The sequence below is a fragment of the Theropithecus gelada genome, chromosome 9, assembly GCF_003255815.1.
Source record: "Theropithecus gelada isolate Dixy chromosome 9, Tgel_1.0, whole genome shotgun sequence".
NCBI lineage: Eukaryota > Metazoa > Chordata > Mammalia > Primates > Cercopithecidae > Theropithecus > Theropithecus gelada.
Genome location: NC_037677.1, coordinates 98,358,111 through 98,375,223, shown reverse-complemented (window position 1 = coordinate 98,375,223; position 17,113 = coordinate 98,358,111). Strand labels below are relative to the sequence as shown.

Below are 17,113 nucleotides of genomic sequence, written 5' to 3'. Positions count from 1 at the left end.
ACTCCTTACTTTTTTTTCATTTTTTGTGACTCTGTACTTGAAACTAAAAGTTTACTCAGTTGCTTTTATGATGTAAAAAGGAAATCAAATTCATATTTCTTTCTTTTTTCTTTCATATTTCTTTTCTTTCTTTTTGTTTGTTTTGTTTTTTGAGACAGAGTCTTGCTCTGTTGCCCAGGCTGGAGTGCAGTGGCACGATCTTGGCTCACTGCAACCTCCTCTGCCTCCCGGGTTCAAGTGATTCTTCTGCCTCAGCTTCCCAAGTAGCTAGGACTATAGGTGTGTGCCATCATGCCCGGGTAATTTTTGTATTTTTAGTAGAGACGAGGCCTTCACCATGGCGGCCAGGCTGGTCTTGAACTCCTGACCTCATGATCTTCCCAAAGTGCTGGGATTACAGGTGTGAGTCACCACGCCTGGCCTTGTATTTCTTTGTTTCTATAAGAATTTTTTTTACTTTGAATGCTTTTTTTTTGGAGATAGAGTCTTACCCTGTTGCCTGGAGTGCAGTGGCCCAATTTCGGCTCACTGCAACCTCCACCTCCCGAGTTCAAGCAATTCTCGTGCCTCAGCCTCCTTAGTAGCTATTACAGGCACACCACCATGCCTGGCTAATTTTTATATTTTTAGTAGAGACAGGGTTTTGCCACGTTGGCCAGGCTGGTCTCAAACTCCTGACTTTAGGTGATCCACCCACCTCAGCCTCCCAAAGTGCCGGGATTACAGTCACACTCCGCCACACCCAGCCTTGAATCCTTCTGATAGAGGAATATTTTCCAAATTAAGTAAAAAGAGCTTTACTAGATGTACTGGTTCTTCTCAAATTTCAGTTTGCATAAGAACTGCCTTAAAAGAATGATTAGAAGTGAAGCTTGAAAGAATGCTGACTACTGGACTTTATTTCCCAAATTGATAAGGTGGGGACCGGGAATCTAGGTGATTGGTCAAGAACCACATTTTGAGAAATTATATGTATCCTAGGCTGCTTGGCTTGAATTTACAACTGAGATTATAGAAACAAAGTTTCACCTATTAGACATTAGTTTCTTCAATTAATGGACAAAGAGATGTCTGGAAATGGCTAATTTCCCAAGGTGAGAAGAAAAACAGACTAGGTGAACCTAATTGAGTGTAAAGTTTGCTTAATGTAAAAGCTGCACACTTCCTTTGGTCAAATGCAAGGGGCTTCCATTTTCCTTTTTTTTTGAAACCGAGTCTTGCTCTGTCACCTAGGCTGGAGTGCAGTGGCGTGATCTCACCTCATTGCAATCTCTGCCTCCTGGGTTCAAGCAATTCTCTGGCCTCAGCCTCCTGAGTAACTGGAATTACAGGCGTGTGCTACCACACCTGGCTAATGTTTTCGTATATTTAGTAGAGACAGGGTTTCACCATGTTGGCCAGGCTGGTCTCGAACTCCTGGCCTCATGATTTGCCAGCCTCGGCCTCCTGAAGTGCTGGGATTACAAGCGTGAGCCACCGCTCCTGGCCCCATTTTCCTGTTTTTTAAGTTTGCTGGTTTTTCTATATACATGTCTTGTTTCTTTAGGCAAAGATTTATATGGGTGGCATTAAAATGTCTGGTAAAAAATTTAAGGCAGTTGAAATTTTCATTAATGAAGCTATTTTCCTATTTCATAAAATTCTGCGGTTCTTTCTGATTCATACCTGGTTAGGTTTATCTGCAAAGGGATCAGTGTACCTTTTGGGACTAGGACACAGCCTGGCTTTTTCATGTCTTAAGGTTATTCATATTTCTGTATTTTTCTGACTTTGTCGGGTCTTCTACAATCAGCAGCCCATGAGTTAGCCAAGAGGCTAGGCCACTTTGTAGAAACGTTGTTGGATCATATTGTCATATAAGTTGAGTATCCCTAATTCAGAAATCTGAAATGCTCCAAAATATGAAACTTTTTGAGCTCTGTAAAACTCAAAGGAAATGATAATTGGAGCATTTCAGATTTTGGATTTTCAGATTAGGGATGCTGAATATAATACAGATATTCCAAAATCCATAAAAAAAACCCAAAATCCAAAACATTTTTGGTCCCAAGCATTTCAGATAAAGAATACTTAACCTGTAGTGCATTCAAACCCAAATGAGAAATGGGTCCCAAAACTCTGTTTGACTTAGAATTTTTTTAATTAAAAATGTAAAAACAACCTGTCATTGAATATTCTAGTAAGGAAAATCTTGGATTTTAAGTATAACTATTAACTCTATAATGTTTGGAATTGTTAATTTTTTTACTCTTGATTCTTTTTTTCTCCTCCTAGGTTTCTCAGTTTGGGTGCAGGTCATTTGCTTTGCTTTTTGATGATATAGACCATAATATGTGTGCAGCAGACAAAGAGGTATTCAGTTCTTTTGCTCATGCCCAGGTCTCCATCACAAATGAAATCTATCAGTACCTAGGAGAGCCAGAAACTTTCCTCTTCTGTCCCACAGGTATTGTATATAATGGCTTTATATTTAACTAGTCTTCTTAGAATATGTAACTTATAAAGGACCATGGGCCCCATTCTCTCTCCACTTCCCTCCTCCCTTGGTGTATAAAAGTAGGAATCTTTTTTTAGAAGACATTTTTCAAGATCCTAAATTGGAAAAATTTTAGGAACTAATAAATGACAGCTGACTAGACAAAAGATTTTTATGTATTTTTTAGTACTGGAAGTATATGAACTTTGTCAATATTAAAAGAGGGATAGTATTGAAATGAAAACTGGAGAAAAACCAAGTTACTTTGCCTTTTACCTTAGTCACTTCTCATTTCCTCCTACTTGTTCCCTTTTTCTGCCCATGCATATCTGTCCCTTTTTGCACTCCTCCCACTTCCATCTGGGCTCTTATTTCAAGTAGTCAGCATAGAAAGCATAACAGTTTTTCCTCTCTTCCTTTCTTTTTGCCCCTCTGGTTTCTTTCATTGAAAATATTTTAGTCTCTTAGTTGCTTCTCAAAATTCAACTTATAAGAAGTTTTTCCCCAGACTTCCCTGTTCAGGAAGAATTTTAGACTAAATTACTTAACTTTCTTTGTGTGTATGAGCCAGGAACCTTATTTTAGTTGAGTACTACATTAGTACCCAAAAGTTTTAAGATTATACTGGGAATTAATTAGCTGCGAGTTACAGTTTAAGTTGCAGTCGAGTACTAATAGCCATTGGTATATGCCTTTTTAAAAAATGTTTTTTAATTTTACTTTTAAATTTGTGTTATTTATTTAGATACCGGGTTATAAAACTGGCTAATTTTTTTATTTTTGGTAGAGACGCCATATTGCCCAGGTTAGTCGCGAACTCCTGGGCTCAAATGATCCACCCGCTTCAGCCTCCCAAAATGCTGGGGTTGCAGGTGTGAGCCACTGTGCCCAGCTGCCATTGGCATATTCTTGTATTAGTTCTATTATGATATTATCAGTTCATTCTGTTTGCATTTAATTGTAACTGAGAAAAGTAGGCAATTGAGAATTCTGTAGAAAATGCTACAGTTCTTGTTTCTTTAGTGAACTTGTATTTCTAGTAACTGTAGTATCATAAGAATTGATCTGTACTACTGTTGGAGGAAAAATATCAGATTTTATGAATTTCTTAAATGAACTGCCCACTTGAATTTAATTCCTTGTAGGAGGCCTTTTATCATTTGGATGAAAAGAATTTAGAATTGGCAGACATTTTTTTCCACATTCAAAAACCCATGATCCTTTTGGGAGGCCGAGGCGGGCAGATTGCCTGAGCTCAGGAGTTTGCAACCAGCCTGGGCAACATGGTGAAACCCCGTCTTTACTAAAATAAAAAAAAAACTAGCCAGGCGTGGCGGCGTGCACCTGTAGTCCCAGCTACTCGGGAGGCTGAGGCAGGAGAATAGCTTGAGCCCAGGAGGCGGAGGTTGCAGTGAGCCGAGATTTCATCACTGCACTTTAGCCTGGGCATCAGAGCGAGTCTCCATCTCAAAGAAAACAAACAAACAAAAAACCCATGAATATTTTGTTCCTGACTTTTTAACTTTTCTTCCTACATTTAGAATATTGTGGCACTTTCTGTTATCCAAATGTGTCTCAGTCTCCGTATTTAAGGACTGTGGGTGAAAAGCTTCTACCTGGAATTGAAGTGCTTTGGACAGGTAAGTCTTTTAAGATTCATACAGTCAAACTTGAATTAACTAGGACTTAGAGAAATTGCTTGTTCTTGTTAATTGAAAACTTTTTTTGTTGTTGTTGTTTGTTTTTTTGTTTGAGATGGAGTTTTGCTCTTGTTGCCCAGGCTGCAGTGCAGTGGCACAATCTCAGCTCACCGCAACCTCTGCCTCCCGGGTTCAAGCGATGCTTTTGCCTCAGCCTCCTGAGTAGCTGGGATTACAGGCATGTGCCACGACGCCCAGCTAATTTTTTTATTTCTAGTAGAGACGGGGTTTCTCCATGTTAGCCAGACTGGTCTCAAACTCCTGACCTCAGGTGATCTGCCCACCTCGGCCTCCCAAAGTACTGGGATTACAGGTGTGACCCATTGCACCTGGCCCAGAGAACTTGTTAAAATACACTTTCTTTTACAAAGTTTACTTATTCTCTTAATATAAAAAAACATTTATCATGGTTGGGGAGCCTGAGGTGGAAGCTCCCAGGAGTTAAAGACCAGCTTAGACAACATAGGGAGACTGTGCAAAAAATAAAAAAACTTAGCCAGGTGGGGTGGTACATGCCTGTAGTCCCAGCTACTTGGGAGGCTACGGTGGAAGGATCACTTGACCCCGGGAGGTAGAGTTTGCAGTGAGCTGTGAACATGCCTGAGCAACAGAGTGAGACCCTATCTCAAAAAAAAAAATTCGGTTAATAAATAATAAAGATTTATAGGGAACTGGGCTAAAGGGTATTGATCCCAGCCCTAAGCAGCGTTTAGGAAACTCTTCTCTTTTATAAAATGAAAAAATAGAGCCCAGTAAAAGACGTGTTGCTTTGTTTTCAAAAGAAAAATTGTGGCTGGATGCAGTGGTTCATGCCTGTATTCCCAGTGCTGTGGGAGGCTTGAATTGAGGTAGGAGGATCGCTTGAGGCCAGGAGTTTAAGATTAGCCTGGGCAACATAGGAAGTCCTTATCTGTACAAAAAATGTTTTAATTACTGTGACATGGTGGGGCACACCTGTAGTCCCAGCTACTTGGGAGGCTCAGGTGAGAGGATTGCTTGAGCTCAGGAGTTCAAGGCTACATTGAGCTATGATTACTCCATTGCCCTTCAGTCTGGGTAACAGAGGAGACCCTGTCTCAGAAAAAGAAAAGTTGTTATAAAATGTACATGGAAGGGTCTGAGCGCGGTGGCTCATGCCTGTTATTCCAGCACTTTGGGAGGCTGAGGCTGACAGATCACAAGGTCAGGAGATCGAGACCATCCTGGCTAACATGGTGAAACCCTGACTCTACTAAAAAATGCAAAAAATTTGCTGGGCGTGGTGGCAGGCGCCTGTAGTCCCAGCTACTCAGGAGGATGAGGCAGGAGAATGGCATGAACCCAGGAGGTGGAGCTTGCAGTGAGCCAAGATCGCACCATTGCACTCCAGCCTGGGCAACAGAGTGAGACTCTGTCTCCAAAAAAAAAAAAAAGTGTACATGTAAGGAAAACACAATAAAAAGTTATATGGCCATTATATTTTAAAGAACCATGATTCTTTTTTAAAAAAATATATTTTTAAACTTAAAATAAAAAAATAGGGTCTCGCTGTGTTGCCCAGGCTGGTCCGAACTCCTGGGCTCAAATGATCCGCCCAGCTTGGCCTCCCAAAGTGCTGGGATTACAGGTATGAGCCAATGCGTCTGGCCAAGAACCACAATTCTTTTAACAAATGGTTGTCGTTATTTCTAGGTCCCAAAGTTGTTTCTAAAGAAATTCCAGTAGAGTCCATTGAAGAAGTGTCTAAGATTATTAAGAGAGCGCCAGTAATCTGGGATAACATTCATGCTAATGATTATGATCAGAAGAGACTGTTTCTGGGCCCGTACAAAGGAAGATCCACAGAACTCATCCCACGGTTAAAAGGAGTCCTGACTAATCCAAATTGTGAATTTGAAGCCAACTATGTTGCTATCCACACCCTTGCCACCTGGTACAAATCAAACATGAACGGAGTGAGAAAAGATGTAGTGATGAGTAAGTAGCCTGTACTTGATCCTTCACCTTGGGAGGAGAGCTGGGGTTAACTAGAGCCAGTGGAAAGTATACTTTCCTTTGTCATCACAACTGAAGCAGTTTTATTTATTTTTTTAAAAAATTATTTTGTTTCACTAAGAAGGAAACAAAACTAAGTGGTTTTATTACGGTATGTTGTTTCATTCTGTTGATGAAGATGTATATGATAAGAAGAAAGGTTGAGTGTCTTTGGACAAGTCACTTAACCTCTTGGCCTCAGTTGTTTTTTTTTTTTTTTTTAGTATGATTCAGAAGCGGCGTGGTGGCTTGCCAATAAGCCCAGGAACTGCGCTCCAGCCTGGACAACAGTTGAAGACCCTATCAAATAAATAAAAATAAAATAGGATTCAGTCTTTGAAGTCTGAGTACTAGAGGAGACAGTCTTTAAGTGTTTGCATTATCTCTAGAATCATTCCGATAAAATGTATTTTCAGGCAATTTTATTGAAAAGCATATTTTAGATGACTGGATACTCGGAATCTGAGTCACTTAGATCATTTAGATTCAGCTTACATTTATCATTTATGGAACATACTCTTTTTTTATGAGACAGAGTTTTGCTCCATCGCCCAGGCTAGAGTGGAGTGCAGTGGCACAATCTCAGCTCACTGCAAACTCTGCTTCCCAGGTTCAAGCGATTCTCCAGCCTCAGCCTCCCAAGTAGCTGGGATTACAGGCATGCCCGGCTTATTTTTGCTTTTTTTTTTTTAAAGTAGAGACAGGGTTTCATCATATTGGCCAGACTGGTCTCGAACTCCTGATCTCAGGTGATCCGTCCGCCTAGGCCTCCCAGAGTGCTGGGATTACAGGCATGAGCCACCCTGCCTGGCCGAATGGAATATAGTCTTGTTTTAGACATTGGCTTACTAATTTTTAATTAATGAAAAATCTCTAATAGAGTTCTAAGTAAGGTGATCATTGTTTATTTACATTTAAATAATCTATCATGTGGCAGATGTGTGATCATGGGCACTGAGGTGGCAAAGAATAAAGTAGTTCCTACTTTTTTTTTTTTTTTTTTTTTTTTGAGACGGAGTCTCGCTCTGTCACCCAGGCTGGAGTGCAGTGGCCGGATCTCAGCTCACTGCAAGCTCCGCCTCCCGGGTTCCCGCCATTCTCCTGCCTCAGCCTCCCGAGTAGCTGGGACTACAGGCGCCCGCCACCTCGCCCGGCTAGTTTTTTGTATTTTTTAGTAGAGACGGGGTTTCACCGTGTTAGCCAGGATGGTCTCGATCTCCTGACCTCGTGATCCGCCCGTCTCGGCCTCCCAAAGTACTGGGATTACAGGCTTGAGCCACCGCGCCCGGCCTTTTTTTTTCTTTTTGAGATGGAGTCTTGCTCTTGTTGCCAGGCTAGTGCAGTGGTACGATCTTGGCTCACTGCAACCTCTGCCTCCCAGGTTCAAGCGATTCTCCTGCCTCAGCCTACCGAGTAGCTGGGATTACAGGCATGCGCCACCATACCTGGCTGATCTTGTATTTTTAGCAGAGACAGGGTTTCTCCATGTTGGTCTGGCTGGTCTTGAACTGCCGACCTTGGGTGATCCACCCGCCTCAGCCTCCCAAAGGGCTGGGATTACAGGCGTGAGCCACTGCGCCTGGCCATTCCTACTTTTGAGAAACAGTCTAGTGTTGGGTAAGGCTTATAGACAATAGTATGATAGTGTGATAAGTGTTGTAATAGTTTAATTTATAAAATGCCGTGGGAACACGGGGGAGAGTGATTGTTTTTGCTAAGAGATTTCACAGACTTTTAAGCTGGATCAAAGTATGAGGAGAGTTTGCTGGGTATTAAAGGTTTGTGGGCTGGAGGTGAAAAACACTGAACACTGAAAATTTTTTTTTTTCTTTGAGACAGAGTCTTGCTCTGTTGCCCGGGCTGAAGTGCAGTGGTGCAATCTTGGCTTATTGCAACCTCCGCCTCCCAGGTTCAAGTGATTTTCCTGCTTCAGCCTCCTGAGTAGCTGGGATTACTGGTGCACGCCACCCCACCCGGCTTATTTTTATAGTTTTCATGGAGACGGGGTTTCACCATGTTGGTCAGGCTGGTCTCGAACTCCTGACCTGGTGATCCTGCTTGCCTCTGCCTCCCAGAGTTCTGGGATTACAGGCGTGAGCCACCGCGTCCAGCCTGTACACTGAACTTTTGAAATTCCCTGAATTTTGGCCCATTTTGGGCTACTGAAGTGTCATGATAGTATGTAGGAATATTAATAGTTGTGGTCTATTTCTCAGTTCCATACTCCTGCTTTGAATTTTTTATTGAATTAATGTCTCCCTTTTGGCTCAGTCATTGTCATCCTCCTCTCCCCATTAGAAAAAAAAAATAGGAATATTGGTTCAGTCATCCTCCTCTCCTCAATGAAAAACAAAAATTGGGAATGTAATTTCAGTGCTGTCAGTGTACATGGCACTTAACTCCTACATCTTTTAAGGCAGGGCGTGGAACATATTAAGGGTGGCAGACACTATCCAAACCTGGGACATATGCAGGAAATGTTAAGGAAAGCTAAGAATTGAGTTTTTAAGTACAAAACCAAAGAATTCAGACTTAATTTTCTCTATCACTATCCTAGCTCAGAGCTTTGTTGCCTTATGTGTGCTAATTTGTGGGTCTCTGTCGATTATCTCTTTTTTTATATTTGAGACTGAATCTTGCTCTTGTTGTCCAGACTGGAATGCAATGGCCAGATCTCAGCTCACTGCAATCTCTGACCCCTCGGTTCAAGCAGTTCTCTTGCTTCAGCCTCCCGAGTAGCTGGGATTACAGGTGCCTGCCACCATGTCTGGCTAATTTTTTTGTATTTTTAGTAGAGATGGGCTTTTACCATGTTGGCCAGGCTAGTCTTTTTTTTTTTTTTTTTTTTTTGAGGCGGAGTCTCACTCTGTCGCCCAGGCTGGAGTGCAGTGGCCAGATCTCAGCTCACTGCAAGCTCCGCCTCCTGGGTTTACGCCATTCTCCTGCCTCAGCCTCCCGAGTAGCTGGGACTACAAGCGCCCGCCACCTCGCCCGGCTAGTTTTTTGTATTTTTAGTAGAGACGGGGTTTCACCGTGTTAGCCAGGATGGTCTTGATCTCCTGACCTCGTGATCCGCCCGTCTCGGCCTCCCAAAGTGCTGGGATTACAGGCTTGAGCCACCGCGCCCGGCGGCCAGGCTAGTCTTGAACTGCAGGTCTCAGGTGATTCGCCCGCCTTAGCCTCCCAAAGTTCTGGGATTACAGGCATGAGCCACCACGCCCGGCCTCTTCATTTTCCCTCAATGCTTTTATTAATAATAATGATATGGTTGGGCGTAGTGGTTCACGCTTGTAATCCGAGCACTTTGGGAGGCCTAGGCAGGCGGATCACGAGGTCAAGAGTTCGAGACCAGCCTGGCCAACATGGTGAAACCTCATCTCTACTAATAATACAAAAATTAGCTGGGCATGGTGGCATGCGCCTGTAGTCCCAGCTACTCGGGAGGCTGAGGCAGGAGAATTGCTTGAACCTGTGAGGCGGAGGTTGTAGTGAGCCAAGATCCTGCCACTGCACTCCAGCCTGGGTGACAGGGTGAGACTCCCATCTCAAAAAAAAAAAAAAAGTTACAGGGCTCTGAAGGCTATGCAATGTTTTCTTCATACAAAAAGCATGGCACTTTTGACCTTGACTTCCCAACAATTAGTACTTAGTGGACGTTTCAGATTGACTCTTCCACTGATACTAAAATTTATATTTCTTATTTCAATTGAGATTTTACATTTAGCATTGCATTTAGGTTACTATCCTAGATGAAATCGTTCAGTGAAGGGTCTTGCTTTTATTTGCATTTTTATGTTTAACGTTCTGATTCTAGTCGTTTCTGTGGTTATACTGTGACAATTAGTTGCATTTATTCTTCTCACTTGTCAGAAGGATTTTGTAATCAAAAGTATTTTTGTGCTCTTTTTTTATTTTTATTTTTTGCAGCTGACAGTGAAGATAGTACTGTATCCATCCAAATAAAGTTAGAAAATGAAGGCAGTGATGAAGATATTGAAACTGATGTACTCTATAGTCCACAGATGGCTCTAAAGCTAGCTTTAACAGAATGGTTGCAAGAGTTTGGTGTGCCTCATCAGTACAGCAGTGAGTTTGGCCATTCTTTGTTAAGGGGGTTAGATCAAATAGTTGAGTCACAAAGTAAAGAACACTGTCGCCCGGGTGCGGTGGCTCACACCTGTAATCTCAGCACTTTGGGAGGCCGAGGCAGGTGGATCACGTGAGGTCAGGAGTTCAAGACCAGCCTGGCCAACATAGTGAAACCTTGTCCCTACTAGAAATACAAAGATTAGCCAGGCATGGTGGCATGTGCCTGTAGTCCCACCTACTTGGGAGGCTGAGGCAGGACAGTCGCCTGAACTTGGGAGGCGGAGGTTGCAGTGAGCCAAGATTGCACCACTGCACTCCAGCCTGGGTGACAGAGCGAGACTTCATCTCAAAAAAAAAAAAAAAAACAAAAAACAAAACACTGTCATGTGCCTTACCTTAGGCCCACTAAGCAAAGTGAAATTAAATGAAATTGGGGGATCTAGAGAATAAGGATTTTTAAATCTTACTTTTGGTCTTAAATAGCTTTTATTTTGATGGAATGCTATTTTCTCTTAAAAATAAATTTTTTGAAGTAATTTAAGGGTTTTTAGATAAAAATTTTCAAAAGAGAATGTAATAGTAGATGTTGGCATGTTTATTACCTCCCAACCCCCGTCCATTCTTGCATTCCTAGTGGTGTAGATAAATCTCATTTTTCTTAGAGATCAAATTAATTTGAATCTAACATTGAGGTTCCACTTAACAAATATGATAAAGCATCTTTCTTTTTTTTTTTTTTGAGACGGAGTCTCACGCTGTCGCCCAGGTTGGAGTGCAGTGGCGCGATCTCGGCTCACTGCAAGCTCCGCCTCCTGGATTCACGCCATTCTCCTGCCTCAGCCTCCTGAGTAGCTGGGACTACAGGCGCCCGCCACCGCGCCCGGCTAGTTTTTTTTTGTATTTTTAGTAGAGACGGGGTTTCACTGTGGTCTCGATCTCCTGACCTTGTGATCCGCCCGCCTCGGCCTCCCAAAGTGCTGGGATTACAGGCGTGAGCCACCGCGCCCGGCCGATAAAGCATCTTTCTGAATCTAATGTGTTCTGTCTCTAATTCTAATTATCTCTGTGACCATTTTATTTATTTATACATTTGTTTTTGTAGGTAGGCAAGTTGCACACAGTGGAGCTAAAGCAAGTGTAGTTGATGGGACTCCTTTAGTTGCAGCACCTTCTTTAAATGCCACAACCGTAGTAACAACAGTTTATCAGGAGCCCATTATGAGCCAGGGAGCAGCCTTGAGTGGTGAGCCTACTACTCTGACCAAGGAAGAAGAAAAGAAACAGCCTGATGAAGAACCCATGGACATGGTGGTGGAAAAACAAGAAGAAACGGACCACAAGAATGACAGTCAAATACTGAGTGAAATTGTTGAAGCGAAAATGGCAGAGGAATTGAAACCAATGGACACTGATAAAGAGAGCATAGCTGAATCAAAATCCCCAGAGATGTCCATGCAAGAAGATTGTATTAGTGACATTGCCCCTATGCAGACTGATGAACAGACAAACAAGGAGCAGTTTGTGCCAGGTCCAAATGAAAAACCTTTATACACTGCGGAACCAGTGACCCTGGAGGATTTGCAGTTACTTGCTGATCTGTTCTACCTTCCTTATGAGCATGGACCCAAAGGAGCACAGATGTTACGAGAATTTCAGTGGCTTCGAGCAAATAGTAGTGTTGTCAGTGTCAACTGCAAAGGAAAAGACTCTGAAAAAGTGAGTATGTTTAATTTGCCAGCTGCTGAAGCCTGGGTGGTTCCCCATACTGGTAATGTGGAGAAAGTTCTTAAATGAGTACACTGTAACTGACAGAAAATTGACCATGTTTTAGAATATGTTCTTTAGGCTGGGTATGATGGCTCATGCCTGTAATCCCAGAACTTTGGGAGGCCGAAGCGGGCAGGAGTTCGAGATCCGCCTGGCCAACAAGGTGAAACCCCATCTCTACTAAAGATACAAAAATTAGCTGGGCATGGTGGCGGGCACCTGTAATCCCAGCTACTCAGGAGGCTGAGGCAGGAGAATCGCTTGAACCTGGGAGGCGGAGTTTGCAGTGAGCTGAGATTGCGCCATTGTACTCCAGCCTGGGTGACAAGAGGGAAACTGTCTTTAAAAAAAAAAAAAAAGTATGTTATTTACAGTGGATGTGGACTCTGCTAAATCTGGTACCTTCAGTTTCATATTTTGCCCTTCTAGTTACCAAAAGGAAAAGTGTTATTTTAGGAATATTTGTCAGTTTGGGGAGACACAAAGCGATACTTTAATGGTTAGGATAAATTGCCAATACCTGACAACATACACAGCTTAATATGTAACTGTGTCTCAGATTATTTTGTTAAGCTTGCAATTTTTTGAGTCTTTTTATTGATCCTCAATAGATTGAAGAATGGCGGTCACGAGCAGCCAAGTTTGAAGAGATGTGTGGACTAGTGATGGGAATGTTCACTCGGCTGTCCAATTGTGCCAACAGGACAATCCTTTATGACATGTACTCCTATGTTTGGGATATCAAGAGTATAATGTCTATGGTGAAGTCTTTTGTACAGTGGTTAGGTAGGTGTACCAGGAATAATCTCTTCTCCTCAAATATATTGTCCCTTTAAAAAAAAATTATCCCACAGGGAGAAAAACATTTAGGGAATTGGCACGTTTCCAAGTCTTTTCAATTCTTTGCCTAGGTTTCTTTCAAAAGTAGGCATTATTGAAGACTTGAGATGCAAGTCTTAGTAAATACATCAAGCACATTAATTTTTCTCCCTTGGGCTAATTCAGCATAAGTATCTTAAAAAATATGTTAGAAAGTGTACTGACTTTAACTTGCTCTGACTGAATGCTTTCTGGATGGAACCCTGTATACCACTTTTATCTGATTTGGAGATGAGACACTATGAAATGTGACTCCATAAGCTTTCTGCTGCTTGCTGTGTCTTGATAACATTAATGCTATGTTTAACAGAACAATTGCTGAAATGACCTCTAAGGGGCCTGGCAAGAGGAAGCCATCCTCCCAGCCCTGTGCGCATGCGAGCTTTAGTGTAAGGCTATTCTGGTGCTATTCAGTATTTCACGTGACTTTTTCTTTATCCTTCTACCAAGTGTTGGTTTTACCAGGGGATAGAAATTGTAGTCCCCTAAAACATCTCTGCTGCATTAAATGGATGGACTTTTGTATGTCTCCTTTGAACACTTTTTTTTTTTTTTTTTTTTTTTTAAATTGTCAAACTTGGTAAAAAGCACCAGCATGGCCAAGTTTCTCTAGGGACCTCATTTCATTTTCAGGTTTTCAATCCAGCTATAAGGAATATGTAATGGACTTATATACAGCACACAGCAGGCAGCAAGGCTGACTGACCTGTCATAGTTTTCATAGTAGTCACAAATACTGTGAATGGGGTTCATGGTCTTGGTTGTGAAATTGATATCTGAAACACCGTGAGCTTAGAATAAAAAGTAGTAGTGAGATTTTCCACTTTCTGCCTGTATACCTTCTGGGCTCTTAAATGTTTAAAAAAAAAAAAAAAGTTTCCCTGTGATACAGCTAATTAGCTACTAAAAGTAGAGTCTCTGATTGTTAATTTGAAAATATATAACTTTTTTGGGATTGCTGTATATAACAGGTGGAAGAGAGTATTCTGACCTCATGGTAAAAGGCTCTGTATAGCTTCGGGCGCAGTGGCTCACCCCTGTAATCCCAGCGCTCTTGGAGGCTGAGGCGGGCGGATCACTTGAGGTCAGGAGTTCGAGACCAGCCTGGCCAACATGGTGAAACCCCGTCTCTACTAAAAAAATGCAAAAATTAGCCACTCGTGGTGGTGCATGCCTGTAATCCCAGCTACTTGAGAGGCTGAAGCAGGAGAATCGCTTGAACTCAGGAGGCAGAGGTCGCAGTGAGCTGAGATCACACCACTGTACTCCAGCCTGGGTGACAGAGGGGGATGCCATCTCAAAAAAAAAAAAAAAAAAAAAGGAAATATTGGCTGCGCACAGCGGCTCAAACCTGTAGTCCCAGCACTTAGGGAGGCCTAGGTGGGCAGATCATGAGTTCAGGAGTTCGAGACCAGTGTGGCCAATATGGTGAAACCACATCTCTACTAAAAATACAAAAATTAGTTGGGCATGATGGCACATGCCTGTAGTCCCAGCTACTCGGGAGGCTGAGGCAGAAGAATCACTTGAACCCAGGAGGTGGAGGTTGCAGTGAGCCGAGATCGTGTCACTGCACTCCAGCCTGGGTGACAGAGCGAGACTTCGTCTCTGGGGAGGCAGAGGTGGGCGGGGAGGCTCCGTATAGCTCCTACACATGGGAGACATCTACCGTTAGGCTCAGGAGACCTCAGTATTGGTTGTTGGATGACAACATGTGCCTTCCAGGCTTCTGCTCAGGTTCTTATAATTAATTCTTATAGGGATTTAAACTTAAGTTTCTAAGGCCCTTAGGAATTTTGAACCTGAAATTTGGATTATTGAGCTTGAAATACATTACAGAAAACATTTGATACTCAGTTTTTAATTTAAGAATTATTAGAAGTTAAATTCTTGATTATACACAGTATTGTTTGTTTCTTAGGGTTTTTATGTCTGCACTAAGCATTTATGGTGGTAGCTTTCCAAAATTATATAGATAGCTCTTACACAATCCCAAGCTCTTATAGCAAGCTTGTCCAACCTGTGGCTCAACACAGATTTGTAAACTTTCTTAAAACATTGTGAGTTTCTTAAATTTATTTATTTTTTAAGCTCATCAGCTGTAATTAGTGTATTTTATGTGTGGCCCAAGACAGTTCTTCCAGTGTGCCCCAGGGAAGCCAAAAGATTGGACATCCCCATCTTGTAACATCATAAAAGTTTTAAATAATTATCTTCGTATCCACATAGCTTTACAAAAGCTCACGACAGGGAGAGTATTTTCTTGGTTCTGTAGTAATTTCAGGGGTTTACTGATTAGAACCCTTCCTTTTCCTCCTCTCTCCAGTCCAGCTGGCATTCAGTCCTTTAAACAATGTGGCTATGCAGTACTTTTGATTACTAATGACTTCTATTATCTTCTTCCCCATTGTGTACAGATGGGAGAATCCTCAGCACAAGTGTCTACTACTATTGGATGGACAGCGGCAGATGTTCACAGCGCGTCATGATTAATTAGTTTAAATTGCAAGGTTCTATCTGTGAGGTAGCTGAGGTAGATTTAAGGGCGGTAGACATGAACTGAAGTCACGTTTGCGCAGCGACTGAGGCATTAACCATGTTTTCATTTACACAGCTCTTCGTACATGCAGCTTTTTATTGTAATAGTTGGAAGTGCTAGTTATGTTGTAGTCTCAAAGTAGAGGGTAGGGGAAATTGGCTGATCTTAAAGTTTGAGAGGTATAGTTTTTTTCCTGCAGTGTAAATTACACTGAGTTACGGAATGGGACAGGTTCTCTTATAGTCTAAATTTTGACCCTGTTTCATATTTATTTTACAAATACTACATTTTATGTTTTTTAAAAGTACCCCTACCCTTGAAAAATGACAAACCAGATACAATCTCTTAATGGGCTGAATTGTTAACAAAAAATTGGTTTGCTTTGGGACTGTCTGACTAGCACACTATATCTTGTACTGATGAGACTGTTAACTTGAACAGGAGGTAGAATGCTGTCTTCCAATGGAAAAGAACTATATTGCGCTGCTTTATCTTGTCAGAAGACTAGGCAAGTGATTTTGATTTGGCCTCCAAACATTTGCCTTTAATTATGTCTTACTGTTAGCTAGCTTTATTGCCTATTAGTTAAGTGGTGACTTTAATAGTGACTTCTGTATTCCATGTGTATATTCGGTGTTTTGCAAAGATTATAATGGCTGGTCAGAGGAACCAGATACTGTCATACTTTTAAGAAAAGTGTATTTAGCTCTGGACAAAATAACATCAATTGGCTCTCCTTAGTTTTCAGAATCTGTCAGACTGGTATTGTTATTAGCCAAGTCTGATTTTGAATTTTGTCCAAAAAAATTTTTCTCATTGTGTTTCATTTTGTCAACTTAATTTCTTGTATTTTATTCTACTGACCTTAGTTTTCTGACAAGATTAATCCTCTTCCCCCGCCCTTTTCCCTTACCTGTACCCTTCCTCAAAATGTAAAATGTGACTTCAGACAGGTTTAATTCCTTCATGGGCTGTGATAATAAAGTGTCTAATCATCTGTCAGTCATTTTAGTTTATAGTTACTGCAATTTTATGACAGAGCAAGCAGCTAGCTTGATTTGTATAATACCTAGGGAATATATGAAGTTAACCCAGACAAACTTGGGATTTACTTTCCTTCCCGTAATTGAAGAGTAGAACTGATAATACTGATTATTTATTAATTGGAAGAGGGAACATTAGTATTGAAATGCCATTACTATTTTTAAAAATAATAATTATTATCATAGCCTTGCCCTGAAACCCTGATTATTGTTAGAGAGCTATTTCCACGAAGTGTTTGTCAGTTTGTTGGACATTTGAGACCCCAGGAAATCCCCTTTCTCGTAACGTTCTCCGCTTGGATCTGATCTCAACAGGGTGTCGTAGTCATTCTTCAGCACAATTCTTAATTGGAGACCAAGAACCCTGGGCCTTTAGAGGTGGTCTAGCAGGAGAGTTCCAGGTATCAATATGAATTCACAACTGAATTGACATTTTCTTTGTTTTATGAGAAACCTTATGTTGCGCATCAGATGGCTGGAAGGATTGGTCTGCCGAAGGCTTTCTAGTCCCAAATTCAATTTAGTTACATAGCTGGATTTTTAAATCAAATTTTCCTCCTCTTTCACAGTAATTTCTGAAGGAGATGCTGCCAATCCCCCCCGCGCC

General features: G+C 41.7%; 1 protein-coding gene across 3 annotated transcripts in view; it reads left to right on the top strand.

Annotated features, from left to right (window-relative positions):
• The window catches only part of OGA (O-GlcNAcase), a 36,840-nt gene that overhangs the window by 9,984 nt on the left and 9,743 nt on the right, over positions 1-17,113 (top strand). For 2 of the 3 annotated variants that reach the window (XM_025397973.1, XM_025397975.1), the window contains exons 5-10: positions 2,275-2,446; positions 4,018-4,116; positions 5,848-6,132; positions 11,381-11,994; positions 12,657-12,831; positions 16,822-16,907. In XM_025397973.1, the coding sequence (XP_025253758.1) occupies positions 2,275-2,446; positions 4,018-4,116; positions 5,848-6,132; positions 11,381-11,994; positions 12,657-12,831; positions 16,822-16,907 (1,431 nt within the window). Of the gene's footprint in view, positions 1-2,274; positions 2,447-4,017; positions 4,117-5,847; positions 6,133-10,116; positions 10,276-11,380; positions 11,995-12,656; positions 12,832-16,821; positions 16,908-17,113 lie in introns of all 3 variants that reach the window. The other variant, XM_025397972.1, reaches the window with a different exon arrangement.